This window comes from Salvelinus namaycush, chromosome 34, assembly GCF_016432855.1.
Source record: "Salvelinus namaycush isolate Seneca chromosome 34, SaNama_1.0, whole genome shotgun sequence".
Classification (NCBI taxonomy): Eukaryota; Metazoa; Chordata; class Actinopteri; order Salmoniformes; family Salmonidae; genus Salvelinus; species Salvelinus namaycush.
This window is the reverse complement of record NC_052340.1, coordinates 10,050,856-10,065,190: the sequence shown is the minus strand read 5'-3', so window position 1 is coordinate 10,065,190 and position 14,335 is coordinate 10,050,856. Positions and strand designations below refer to the sequence as shown.

Genomic DNA, 14,335 nt, shown 5'->3' with positions numbered 1-14,335 from the left:
ATGAGGGGTGGCCAGTCCTCTTCTGGCTGTGCCGGGTGGAGATTATAACAGAACATGGCCAAGATGTTCAAGTAATAAGTAATGTTATCTGCCTCTCAGATTTTTATCTGCATGGATGATGGCTTCCTGCTTGACTGTATATGAGCTTGGTGACAGACTTCCTTTCTCTGTGGGTCTGCATTGTCTCTATAGAAATAGAATCACTAAAATGGGTAAAGACCCCCAAATCACGGCAATAAAAAATTACACTCAAAATAGCCGCCAGTCCAACCATCACAGGGCCATTGACTAGAATGGGAGGGAGCCCTGGTCTAGGAATTATATTTCTATGGCTGTCTATATCTCTCTCTCTCTTTCCTAGTGCCGCTGGTGTCTCGTATCTGCCCCAGTGACACGTACCGCGTGTGGAAGAGTGGCCAGTGTCTGCGCGTAGACACCACTCTCATGGGCTTTGATCAGATGACCTGGCAGAGGGGAAACCGAAGCTTCATCTTCCGGGGTCAAGGTCAGGGGTCAGGGTCCAGTGTGTGCATGTCCGTGTGTGTGTGTGTGTGTGTGTGTGTGTGTGTGTGTGTGTGTGTGTGCGTGCGTGCGTGCGTGCGTGCGTGCGTGCGTGCATGTGTGTGTGTAATAGTGTGTGTGTATGTGTGGTTGAATCCTCTTTTCTATTGTCACAGGACTTCCTTCCTTCCTTCTTTCCCCCTCTCACTGTCATCATTATGTTAGTCACTGTCTGACAGATCTCTCCAACTCAGGACTATATCCTGTTTTGATATTACTTCCTCTCACTGTCTTTTATTGACTCCTCCAGCTTTTTAAATCCTCCTCCTCCTCCTCCTCCTCCGTCTTTCTGTTTCACTCCATCTCTGTCTGTGTGACCTTTCTCTTCACTCTCTCTTGACTCTCAACTCTCCTCCTACGTAAGTCAGTGTGAACCTCCTCTGCCTCTATCGCTCTCTCTATAGTTGAACTGTTCCTCCTCCTTTCTGTCTTTGTCTCGCTTACTCCCTGTCTATCTCTCTCTAACCTGTCTTTCTCTCCCTTCCCATCTCTCTCTCTTCTCCATCCTTCTCTTTGTCCATCTCTCAGTCTATCTCTCTCTAAATCCATATTTCTCTCTCCGTCTGTTGCTCTCCCTATCCCGTCCTCCTCCTCTCCCTCTCTCTCTAACCCGGCTTTCTCTCTCTCTAGCCCTGTCTAAATCCATTTCTGTCCATTTATCAGTGTCTTTAATCCACCCTATCTCCCTCTCTCTCTCTATCCAACCCATCTTTCTCTCTGTCTTTCTTTCGCTGTAATCTGTCCCTCCCCCCTCTCGCTCTCTCACTTTCATTCTTACTCTCTCTCTCTCTCTCTCTCTCACTTTCATTCTTACTCTCTCTCTCTCTCTCTCTCTCTCTCTCTCTCTCTCTCTCTCTCTCTCTCTCTCTCTCTCTCTCTCTCTAACTACTCCTCCTCTCTGTCTATCCGTCAGACTCCAGTGCGGTGGTGATGGAGGTGGACCACGACAGACAGCTGGTGTTCTGTGAGACCCTATGTGTGTCCTCTCTGACGTCTCCCACCTCGCAGCAGGGCACTGCCGGCCTGGGCCTCCTGGGGGCACTACAGCCCAGCGAGGAGCAGGTGGTAGCCCGCCTCTCCGCCCCCGTGGTCACCACCCAGCTAGACACCAAAAATATCACCTTCGAGAGGTGAGAGTTGGAGGGAACGAGAGAAGGAGTGTTAGCATTGAACAGGAGCTGAGATAGGTATGAAAAGAAAAGGAGTAGAAGAATGATATAGTGAGAAAGTGATAAGGGAATGAGGAGAGGAGATGAAGAGAGGAAGAGGAGAGGCAGGGAGGGGGTCACAAAGGGCAAGACCAGACACATCTCTCATGTATGTCAGATTGTAAGTAAGGGAGGAGAATGAGAGAGAGTGAGAGGTGAGAAGGAGGGAGAGTGTAATCATCATTTATTGCTTGCTGAGTGTCACCTCTGCCGTTTTGGCAGAGTCAGGGGGATGCTCGACATGCCAATAATCCATTTATGAATATGAATTGAAGGGAGGGAGAACACCACCTCTAAGTCAGGCCTGTTGTTTTGTGTTTGGCTCTGTCTGTCTGGCAGGAATAAGACTGGCGTCCTAGGCTGGCGCAGTGAGAAGACAGAGATGGTGAACGGGTATGAGGCTAAGGTACAGACATGTAGTCGTTAATCCTTATATCCCTGGCTTTCAATTTGGTTTTGCTCGAATGACCTAAAACACTCTAAAGTTCCAGATGTAGCCTCCCGGGTGGCGCAGTGGTCTAGGGCACTGCATCGCAGTGCTAGCTGCGCCACCAGAGTCTCTGGGTTCGCTCCCAGGCTGGGCTGGGTTCGCGCCCAGGCTCTGTCGCAGCCGGCCGCAACCGGGAGGTCCGTGGGGCGACGCACAATTGGCATAGCGTCGTCCGGGTTAGGGAGGGTTTGGCCGGTAGGGATATCCTTGTCTCAGTATGTAAAATGTAATAAAATGTATGCACTCTACTGTAAGTCGCTCTGGATAAGAGCGTCTGCTAAATGACTAAAATGTCAAATGTAAATGTACAGTATATAATGTAATCTGTTCCCTGAGCGCTGGTTCTAGAGTAAGGCACTATCAATATACAGATATACATAGACTCAGCAGTGAGCCCACCTCCCTACTACATCACTAACCTAAAGCAGTCACAGAATGTGCGTCCCAATTGGCACTAGGAACCAGAGTCTCATAACCATGACATTCTTCTTGTCCTTTGTTTTCTCTGTTAGGTTTACGGCGCCTCCAATGTGGAACTGATCACTCGAACCCGAACAGACCATCTCAGTGAGCCACTCAAAGCTAAGCCCAAAGGTGTCTCTTTTTCCTGAAGTTCTACATATTAGTTTAAAAATCCCCTTGCCTCAATACTGGTAATCTTCCACGTCACTTCCACATCTTGGCTTAGATGCAGTAAAAGGGCCCAATTCAGAGCTGAGATAAGCGTGTGCAACACAAACTTTGGTATAAGTCATTCATTGACGTCAATGGGAGAATTGTGCAAAGATTTGAGTTGAGCGCGCTGATCTCAAGTCAGGATACAACCCTAAATAAACTGGAGTTTATTCACGAGGAATCAAACGGAAGAAAATGGGCTGAAACGGGGAAGGACTAACCTGAACTTGTCCAATAAGAAACGCTTGTTTTGGTTGCAAAACATTTAGCTATGGTTTGCACTAATAAAGAAGCTCTGATGGTGATGATTGCACAGAAGCCCCAACAAATGGCCCTAAAGCATTTTCCACAGTAATTTCCTTGGCCAGAGAAGACTATTGTCCTTGCTCTTGTCTGATCACCGGCCCGTCCCTCTCAAAGCCCTCCCTCCAAGAACCCAACTCCCCCAGTCCCTTACCCCATCTCCATCCCTCCAAAATTGACAAGAGACAGCAGTCGAGAATTTTTAGGTTAGTGTTGCAGACATAGAAATAGTATTAGTAGAACAGAGATTCCCACTCCCACTACCAGGTCAACGTTCCACGTTTTTTTTTACCGTTCTACTAACCCTATTTCTATGGTCACAGACTTGTTCTGAGTTCCTCTCATGAATGTTCCACTGATGTGACCTTTTTCTCAGTCGGTAAGACGCCCCTGCAAAACTTCCTAGGGATCGCCGAGCAACACATGGGGCCTAACAATGGGGTTAGTGGTCATAGTCATCATTATCATCATCATCATCATCATTTATCCAAATCATTATCCTCCTCATCATCCTCATCCTCCTCCTCATCACCATCATCAATCCTAATCATCATCCTCATCCTCATCATTGTATAGGGATTTGACCTTATAGCCAGAGTGGCTGTCAATTTTGACATGAGTAAAGAGTTCCCTGGGCATCTCTTCTCTCTCAAATATTGATCACCATTTGAGTTGTCTTCTGCTGGCAAACCCGCTGACAATCTTTTTCCCCCTCTCTCATCCTCTCTCTCTCTTTCTTTCTCTCTCTTAACCATCCCTCCTTTTATCCCTCTCTCTCTTTCTCTCTCTCGATCTCTTTCACTCTGTCTCTCTTACTCTATATCTCCCTCCCTCTCGCTCTCTCCTCTCTCCCCATCCCCCCTCCCTCCCCTTCTCTCAACAGGCCCTAGTGACTCAGATGTCATGTCCTGCCGTGACCAACCCCACAGCCCTGACAGCCGAGGAGTACTTCAATCCCAACCTGCCCCTGGGCACCCGGGACATTGGCCACCCCTGTCAACTCACCACCAAGACTCAGAGGTGACAGCGACAGCCATCACAGCTCTTATAACACCCTCTATGCTTGGGGCCCTTGGCTATAATAGCCCTATCCAGAACCATACAACATGTCTGGATCCCAAATGGCACCCTATTCCCTTTATAGTGCATTACTTTTAACCAGGGCCCAAAGTAATGCATTAAATAGGGAATAGGGTGCCATTGTGGATGCAGTCTACAGTATGTCTCTGGCCCTGTCAAGTGTTTTGGCTCTGCCCCATGCATGTACATGTTTTCCTTCTATCCAATCTACAGTATGTAGGCTGTGTGATCTGATAAATTACTATGAAAATTGAGATCACATCAATAGCCGTTTATAATTCTGCTGGTTATTGGATAGATTGTGACAAGACAACAGTGAGATGGTGTCCCAGCCCGATCACTAGGCTACTAGTACATTATCTCATCAGTTGAACATAAACATTGATTGGTCTGAACAGAAACCAGTGCAACAAATGACAAGATTTGATCAATGTTCTAGGATGAGATAGAACTAGAGTTCAAGTCTCTCACAGTTTTTCAATATGCCTGCATGACCAACAAAGACTCTTTCTGTGGGACACGTTCCTGCATTGCACTGTGAGTAGCACCCAACGGAATAAAAATTCAACAGAGAGGGACTACTCTTCATTTTACGTTTCCAAACATTTTGCTACGGTGAGCCCTACTGAACAAGATTCAGGTGTATTGTATAATTTCCACACTACCGTTCAAAAGTTTGGGGTCACTTAGAAATGTCCTTGTTTTTTTAAAGAAAACCACATTTTTTGTCCATTAAAATAACATCAAATTGATCAGAAATACAGTGTAGACATGGTTAATGTTGTAAACGACTATTGTAGCTGGAAACGGCAGATTTTTTATGGAATATCTACATAGGCGTACAGAGGCCCATTATCAGCAACCATCACTCCTGTGTTCCAATTGCACGTTGTGTTAGCTAATTCAAGTTTATCATTTTAAAAGGCTAATTGATCATCAGAAAACCCTTTTGCAATTATGTTAGCACAGCTGAAAACTGTTGTGCTGATTAAAGAAGCAATAAAACTGTCCTTCTTTAGACTAGTTGAGTATCTGGAGATTCAGCATTTGTGGGTTCAATTACAGGCTCAAAATGGCCAGAAACAAATAACTTTCTTCTGAAATTCGTCAGTCTATTCTTGTTCTGAGAAATGAAGGCTGTTCTGAGAAATGAAGGCTGTTCCATGCGAGAAATGGCCAAGAAACTGAAGATCTCGTACAACGCTGGTTACTGCTCCCTTCACAGAACAGTGCAAATTGTCTCTAACCAGAATAGAAAGATGAGTGGGAGGCCCCGGTGCACAACTGAGCAAGAGGACAAGTACATTAGAGTGTCTAGTTTAAGAAACAGACGCTTCACTAGTCCTCAACTGGCAGCTTCTTTAAATAGTACCCGCAAAACACCAGTCTCAACGTCAACAGTGAAGAGGCGACTCTGGGATGCTGGAATTCTAGGCAGAGTTGCAAAAAAAAGCCATATCTCAGACTAGCCAATAAAAATAAAAGATTAAGATGGGCAAAAGAACGAAGACACTGGACAGAGGAAGGTTGGAAAAAAGTGCTATGGACAGATTAATCTAAGTTTGAGGTGTTCGGGTCACAAAGAACATTCGTGAGACGCAGAAAAAAATGTATGATGCTGGAAGAGTGCTTAACGCCATCTGTCAAGCATGGTGGAGACAATGTGATGGTCTGGGAGTGTTTTGGTGGTGGTAAAGTGGGAGATTTGTACAGGGTAAAAGGGATCTTGAAAAAGGAAGGCTATCACTCCATTTTGCAACACCATGCCATACCCTGTGGGCGGTGCTTAATTGGAGCCAATTTCCTCTTACAACAGGACAATGACCCAAAGCACAGCTCCAAACTATGCAATAACTATTTAGGGAAGAAGCAGTCAGCTGGTATTCTGTCTATAATGGAGAGGCCAGCACAGTCACCAGATCTCAAATCTATTGAGCTGTTGTGGGAGCAGCTTGACCGTATGGTACATAAGAAGTGCCCATCAAGCCAATCCAACTTGTAGGAGGTGCTTCAGGAAGCATGGGGTGAAATCTCTTCAGATTACCTCAACAAATTTACAACTAGAATGCCAAAGGTCTGCAAGGCTGTAATTGCTGCAAATGGAGGATTCTTTGACGAAAGCAAAGTTTGAAGGACAAAATTATTATTTCAATTAAAAATCATTATTTATAACCTTGTCAACGTCTTGACTATTTCCTATTAATTTTTCAACTAATTTCATGTATGTTTTCATGGAAAACAAGGACATTTCTAAGTGACCCCAAACTTTTGAACGGTAGTGTATGGTAAAGATATATATATATATATATATATATATATATATATATATATATATATATATATATATATATATATATACAGTATATATATATACTGTATATATGTGTATATGTATATATACAGTACCAGTCAAAAGTTTGGACACACCTAGTCATTCAAGGGTTTTTGTTTATTTTTACTATTTTCTACATGGTAGAATAATAGTGAAGATATCAAAACTATGAAATAACACATTTCATAGTTTGGAATCATGGAATCATGTAGTCACCAAAAAAGTGTTAAACAAATCAAAATGTACAGTACTTTATATTTGAGCTTCTTCAAAGTAGCCCCCCTTTGCCTTGATGACAGCTTTGCACACTCTTGGTATTCTCTCAACCAGCTTTACCTGGAATGCTTTTCCAACAGTCTTGAAGGAGTTCCCAAATATGTTGAGCACTTGTTGGCTGCTTTCCTTCACTCTGCAGTCCAACTCATCCCAAACCATCTGAATTGGATTGAGGTCGGGTGATTGTGGAGGCCAGGTCATCTGATGCAGCATTCCATCACTCTCCTTCTTGGTCAAAAGCCCTTACACAGCCTGGAGGTGTGTTGGGTCATTGTCCTGTTGAAAAACAAATGATAGTCCCACTAAGCGCAAACCAGATGGGATGGCGTATCGCTGCAGAATGCTGTGGTAGCCATGCTGGTTAAGTGTGCCTTGAATTCTAAATAAATTACTGACAGTGTCACCAGCAAAGCACCTCCACACCATCACACCTCCTCCATGCTTCACGGTGGGAATCACACATGCGGAGATCATCCTACTCTGCGTCTCACAAAGACACGGCGGTTGGAACCAAAAATCTAAAAGTTGGACTCATCAGACCAGAGGATAGATTTCCACCGGTCTATTGTCCATTGCTCGTGTTTCTTGGCACAAGCAAGTCTCCTTTTCTTATTGGTGTCCTTTAGTAGTGGTTTCTTTGCAGCAATTCGACCATGAAGGCCTGATTCACACCGTCTCCTCTGAACAGTTGATGTTGAGATGTGTCTATTACTTGAACTCTGTGAAGCATTTAGTTGGGCTGCAATTTCTGAGGCTGGTAACTCTAATGAACTTATCCTCTGCAACAGAGGTAACTCTGGGTCTTCCTTTCCTGTGGCGGTCCTCATGAGAGCCAGTTTCATCATAGCGCTTGATGGTTTTTCCGACTGCACTTGAAGAAACCTTCAAAGTTCTTGAAATTTTTCGGATTGACTGACCTTCATGTCTTAACGTAATGATGGACTGTCGTTTCTCTTTGCTTATTTGAGATGTTCTTGCCATAATATGGATTTGTTTTTTTACCAAATAGGGTTATCTCTGTATACCACCCCTACCTTGTCACAACACAACTGATTGGCTCAAACGCATTAAGGAAAGAAATTCCACAAATTAACTTTTAACAAGGCACACCTGTTAATTGAAATGCATTCCAGGTGACTACCTCATGGAGCTGGTTGAGAGAATACCAAGAGTGTGCAAAGCTGTCATCAGAGCAAAAGTGGTCTACTTAGAAGAATCTCAAATAGAAAATATATTTAGATTTGTTTAACACTTTTTTGGTTACTACATGATTCCATATGTGTTATTTCAAAGTTTTGATGTCTTCACTATTATTCTACAATGAAGAAAATATAAACCATTGAATGAGTGGGTGTGTCCAAACTTTTGACTGGTACTGTACATACAGTGCATTCGGAAAGTATTCAGACCCCTTGACTTTTTCCAATTTTTTTACGTTACAGCCTTATTCTAAATTGGAAGAAATAGTTTTTTTCCTTCATCAATCTACACATAATACCGCATAACAAGTTTTTATAAATGTATGAAATAAATAAAACGGAAATATCACATTTACATAAGTATTCAGACACTTTACTCAGTACTTTGTTGAAGCACCTTTGGCAGCGATTACAGCTTCGAGTCGTCTTGGGTATGACGCTACAAGCTTGGCACACCTGTATTTGGGGGAGTTTCTCCCATTCTCCTCTGCAGATCCTCTCAAGCTCTGTCAGAGTCGATGGGGAGCGTCGCTGCACAGCTAATTTCAGGTCTCTCTAGAGATGTTTGATCGGGTTCAAGTCTGGGCTCTGGCTGGGCCACTCAGGGACATTCAGAGACTTGTCCTCAAGCCACTCCTGCGTTGTCTTGGCTTGTGCTTGGGGTCGTTGTCCTGTTGTAAGGCGAACCTTCGTCCTGAGCGCTCTAGAGCAGGTTTTCATCAAGGATCTCTCTGTACTTAGCTCCGTTCATGTTTGCCTCGATCCTGACTAGTCTCCCAGTCCCTGCCGCTGAAAAACATCCCCACAGCATGATGCTGCCACCACCATGCTTCACTGTAAGGATGGTGCCAGGTTTCCTCCAGACGTGACGCTTGGCATTCAGGCCAAAGAGTTCAATCTTGGTTTCATCAGACCAGAGAATCTTGTTTCTCCTTGTGTGAGAAACAATGGCAAACTTTTGGCAAACTCAAAGTGGGCTGTCATGTGCCTTTTTACTGAGAAGTGGCCCCTCTACCATAAAGTACTGATTGGTGGAGTGCTGCAGAGATGGTTGTCCTTCTGGAAGGTTCTCCCATCTCCACAGAGGAACTCTGAAGCTTTGTCAGAGTGACCATCAGGTTTTTGGTCACCACCCTGACCAAGGCCCTTCTCCCCCGATTGCTCAGTTTGGCCGGGCGGCCAGCTCCAGGAAGAGTCTTGGTGGTTCCAAACTTCTTCCATTTAGGAATGATGAAGGACAGTGTATTCTTTGGGACCTTCAATGCTGCAGAAATGTTTTGGTACACTTCATCAGATCTGTGCGTCGACAAATTTCTAAAAACCTGTTTTCACTTTGTGATTATGGGGTTTTGTGTGTAGATTGTTGAGGCATTTTTTTGTATTTAATACATTTTAGAATAAGGCTGTAACGTAAAATGTGGAAAACTGAATACTTTCCAAATGCATTGTACATGTTTCCCGGTTTCCTCAGGTTCAAGGCTAAGCTGTGGCTGTGTGAGGCCCATCCACTGTCCCTAGCGGAGCAGGTGGCGCCCATCATTGACCTCATGGCCATCTCCAATGCCCTCTTCGCCAAGCTCAGGGATTTCATTACCCTGCGACTGCCACCTGGCTTCCCTGTCAAGATCGGTGAGAGAGTAGAGTACACTCCTGTAACCAGATAGTTTGATCTGCATCCTAAAGATCTGGCACATCATGGTAGTTAAAGTGGAGAGAAACCGGGAGTGGATGATTATCAAAGTAGACTAGTGGTGTAAAGTACTTAAGTAAAAATACTTTAAAGTACTACTTAATTAGTTTTTCGGGGTATCTGTACTTTACTATTTACATTTTTGACAACTTTTGCTTTTACTTCACTACATTTCTCAAGATAATAATGTACTTTTTACTCCATGCATTTTCCCTGACACCCAAAAGTACTCGTACATTTTTAATGCTTAGCAGGACAGGAAAGTGGTCCAATTCACATACTTATCAAAAGGACATCCCGGTTCATTCCTACTGTTTCTGATCTGGCTCGTTCGCTAAACACAAATACGTCATTTCTACATGATGTCTGAGTGTTGGAGTGTGCCCCTGGCTCTTCGTAAATTTACATTTAAAAGAAATTGTGCTGTCTTGTTGGGTTAATATAAGGAATTGTATTTATACTTTTACGTTTGACACTAAGTATATTTTAGGAATGACATTTATTTTTGACACTTAAGTATATTTAAAACCAAATACTTTTCCACTTTAACTCAAGCAGTATTTTCCTGGGGGACTTACACTTTTACTTAAAGCATTTTCTATTAAGGTATCTTTACTTTTACTCAAGTATGACAATTGAGTACCTTTTCCACCACTGAAGCAGACCCACCTGTCCTTATGCCATGTTGGACATTCTGGCTACTCCTTAAATTCATTCAGATGCTGCCTCAAATATGGTTCATTGGGATATGCCCAAAATGTGGTAATTTGAGCTCTTAACATTTTTGTAATATTTACATCTATTGCACATTATTTATGAATCCAGTGATAATCGTAAATCCTAAACATCTCTGTCTCTGTCATCTCTTCATCTTCTCAGAAATTCCCATCTATCACATCCTGAATGCCCGGATCACCTTTGGGAACCTGAACGGGTGTGAGGAGGGGTCGGTGACAGGGCCGGGCCGGGTGGAGGGGGAGGTGGACGGACAGAAGGACAGCAGCCCCAGGACTGACACAGACACCCCCTCCCCAGGCAGCGACTCTTCTAGTGTCTCCAGCTCCAGCTCCACAAGTGAGAAACACACACATGGACACACACGCACACAGACAGTCACACACACACCCACCCACCCACACACACAATCCATCTTTACTCTACAATTAGGGCCAGGAGTGTTTCCCAATCTCATGACTTGACCAGGACAAAGTCAGTTTTACCTGGTTGGACAGGAAAAACTTTGACTCATAATAACTTAACATAACATGAGGGTCAGTCTTAAATTGATGTGGGATTTGGGTATGACGTTTTTATTTAAATATATTTGGATACATTTTCCCATTCTAAATACATCTAATATGGCAGCTTAATGACTTTAAATATGTTTTACCATTATGAGAACATTTTGCTACCAGTAGGACTAGTAACACAACCAATGACAAATTTGAGGTAATTGAGGATTTTGTTCAATTGAAACCACAGCTCAAATCTAACTCTTAGATGTTAAGTCCCTCATATGGTTCTGGACTGGTTCTGACGGACATTTCGGTGTAAAAAGTGCTCTGTGAATGCCGTAGAGTTATAGTTACTTATAGTACCAAAAAGGGCCATCTGTCTGCTTTCCATTTCCACACCCTCAGAGCTATATTTAGAAAGCATTTCAGTCATTTCAAGCTCTATTGCCCCACTTTTGTTAAATAGGAACAAAATCACATACAGTGCATTCGGAAAGTATTCAGACCCCTTGACTTTTTCCACATTTTATTACGTTACAGCCTTATTCTGAAAATGATTAAATTGTTTATTTCCCTCATCAATCTCCATAATGACAAAGCAAACATTTTTTGATAAAAAAAAGAAATCTAAGCAAATTCAAGAATGACCCATAACATCCCATCACCCCTGTCCTGTATCTCTCCTCCATGCAGCGTCGTGTCGTGGAGGGGAGATCCCCCCGTGTGTGTTCGAGCCCCCTCAGGGTTACACTGTGCTGGGAGGCAACCAGCGGGACAACAACATGCGTGGTGATGAGGAGGAGGATCTGCTGCAGTTTGCCATCCAACAGAGTCTGCTGGAGGCTGGCTCTGAGTACGACCAGGTCAGACTCACTCTGGCCCCTCATAGGGCTAACTGCCATCTCAAAACCTGGCTCGTCTTCATTAAAGAACACAAAGGAAAATGGAAAACATTTTGCAACGGAAAATGAAAATGAGCGTCCAGGTTGTCTGTTTAGTTTGTTTCCTGCCACTTGGTGCCTAATGAACACAAAGTATGGTATGACTGTAGTCCTCTTCATTCCTAAGTGAAACATAAGGCATCGTATGGTTGTTTTGTAACCTTAACTCTAAAGTAATACTATAGTTTGGGGGCTCATTCAGGATGTGAATCAACTACATGCACATCGCATTAATAGTGTGTACAGTTGTGCAAAGAGCTACAAATTCCATATACACTATAAAGACGTGTAAGTCTGTCCTAATCAGCTAGATAGACAAACAGTTGACTCAGTATCCTAGGGCACAATCCAGTATCAACACTGAGATTGAAACATTGAAATGACAAGAACGTTGAGTCTTCTTGTTGACTTGACTGACTATCTCTCTGACTCGGTCTGTCTACTTCCTGGTCTGTGTATAGGTGACTATCTGGGAGGCGCTGACCAACAGCAAGCCCAGCACACGTACTCTTCCCTGTGACCCCAGTCGCCTGCAAAGGTCTGCGCTTTCTCCGCACTCGACTAGCTATCCTTCTCAGCCTTTGTTTGCTAAAGCCTTGGCTCGTCCTTCTCCAGCACACTGGAGGCCAGAGAGCTTCCTGGCTGCATTCACAGCACACAATGTCACTGTTGACTCACTCCCAGTCATGCACACACTGTTGTCTTTGTCTGCATTCCCTGCACCTCATACAGTAGATACACTCTGAGTGACTGGCCCCTGATATATACAGTAACTCTGCCTCTCTCCTGTATGCCCTCTCTGGGAACAATACACTGCATGTTACATAAACTCAAACTAGCACAATTTTGTGTGTGTGAGTGTGTGTGTGTGTGTGTGTGTGTGTGTGTGTGTGTGTGTGTGTGTGTGTGTGTGTGTGTGTGTGTGTGTGTGTGTGTGTGTGTGTGTGTGTGTGTGTGTGTGTGTGTGTGTGTGTGTGTGTGTGTGTGTGTGTGTGTGCTTTTTGGGGGGGTTTTACTATCCTTGGTTTTTACCAGAAGTTTTACCAAAATGTGGACAAGTGGGGACATTTCGCCGTTCTCCAAAAGGAAAAGGGCTATTTTAGTCTTGGGTTAGGTTTAGGGTTAGAATTAGGGTTTAGGGGTTTGGGGTTAATTATGATTTTGAATGGGAATCAATTGTTTGGTCCCCACAAGGATAGTAAAACAAAAGTGTGTGAAGTGTGTGTGTGTCGGTGTTGTTGTGTGTGTTTGCATGTACACGTACGTGTGTGCATGCACATGACAACCCCTCTTTCCTACTCAAATTATGTCCTGTCAAAATGAATCTAGGTCCAACATATTTTTCAACCATTTCCACTGTCACTGTCAATTCCTTTATTCTCCTTACACAATAACCAGGTTTCCAACCTCATTGTCTCCAACCCACCCACCCACACTCTTCCTCCAGGACTCCCCAGCACAGGCCTTGCCCTCCAGCCAGCCTCTGTAACACGCCCACCAAGAAGACCCCAGCAGCCTGCAGCTACGACCAGCAGCTCCGCCTGGCCATGGAGCTGTCGGCGCGGGAGCAGGCAGAGGCCGAGCTACGGCGACGGCAAGAGGAGCAGGAGCTGCAGCGGATCATCCAACTGTCACTCTTGGAGAAATGAGAGCCTGATTGGCCAGATGGGCTCTAGGAGGTATGGGAGAGGAGGAGGGTGGAGGTCCAGAGAGGGTAGTCAATAAGTTCACTCTACTCCTGGCTGTGACAGCCTTGCTCCTCTGACCGTCCCATATCCCCTTCCCCACTGCGCTCCTTCAATAAGAGCCTGTCTGTGTGGCACAACAGGGCTCTACAGTGCTGATACCGCTACAGTACAGACTCACTACTCTCTGGTGCCACTCTGCACTCGCAGTCAGTGCAAGTTTACAACAAGAAACAAGAAGAAAACTTTTAATGGAATGCTACATTGACCGACCACATCAGTGGGGCTAGGATAATACAAATTGTGTTTGTGAAGGCCATTCTTTAATAAATGGTCCTGTGATTGGGGTATAGGGTTTGTGTCCACTTCACAGACCTGGGTCTTATTCATTAGGCACCAACGAAAGAAAATGTCATGAAACAGGGATGGACTACCTGAAATTGTCCAATAGAAACACTTGTTTTTGTTTACCGTTGCAAATCATTCTGCTATAGTGTGCCCTAATGAATACTGCCCTCTGTGTGCGTGTCAGGTGGGTCAAGTGGGGTGGGATGTTGAAATACTCTGCTACTTCCTCATTTTTAATAGATTGCTACACCCCCCCCCCCCCTTTGATTTGCACAAAATCGAGACATACTGTAATTAGACTGTGGATGGACT

At 44.2% G+C, this 14,335-nt stretch overlaps 1 protein-coding gene across 2 annotated transcripts in view; it reads left to right on the top strand.

Annotated features, from left to right (window-relative positions):
• The window catches only part of LOC120029101 (ankyrin repeat domain-containing protein 13B-like), a 41,889-nt gene extending 28,250 nt beyond the window's left edge, over nucleotides 1-13,639 (top strand). Inside the window, exons 5-16 of one of the 2 annotated variants that reach the window (XM_038974403.1) lie at nucleotides 362-505; nucleotides 1,475-1,691; nucleotides 2,109-2,175; nucleotides 2,772-2,853; nucleotides 3,614-3,678; nucleotides 4,121-4,257; nucleotides 9,596-9,753; nucleotides 10,694-10,772; nucleotides 10,815-10,888; nucleotides 11,743-11,912; nucleotides 12,452-12,543; nucleotides 13,438-13,639. In XM_038974403.1, the coding sequence (XP_038830331.1) occupies nucleotides 362-505; nucleotides 1,475-1,691; nucleotides 2,109-2,175; nucleotides 2,772-2,853; nucleotides 3,614-3,678; nucleotides 4,121-4,257; nucleotides 9,596-9,753; nucleotides 10,694-10,772; nucleotides 10,815-10,888; nucleotides 11,743-11,912; nucleotides 12,452-12,543; nucleotides 13,438-13,639 (1,487 nt within the window). Of the gene's footprint in view, nucleotides 1-361; nucleotides 506-1,474; nucleotides 1,692-2,108; nucleotides 2,176-2,771; nucleotides 2,854-3,613; nucleotides 3,679-4,120; nucleotides 4,258-9,595; nucleotides 9,754-10,693; nucleotides 10,889-11,742; nucleotides 11,913-12,451; nucleotides 12,544-13,437 lie in introns of both variants that reach the window. The other variant, XM_038974402.1, reaches the window with a different exon arrangement.
• The last annotated feature ends 696 nt before the right edge of the window (nucleotides 13,640-14,335 follow it).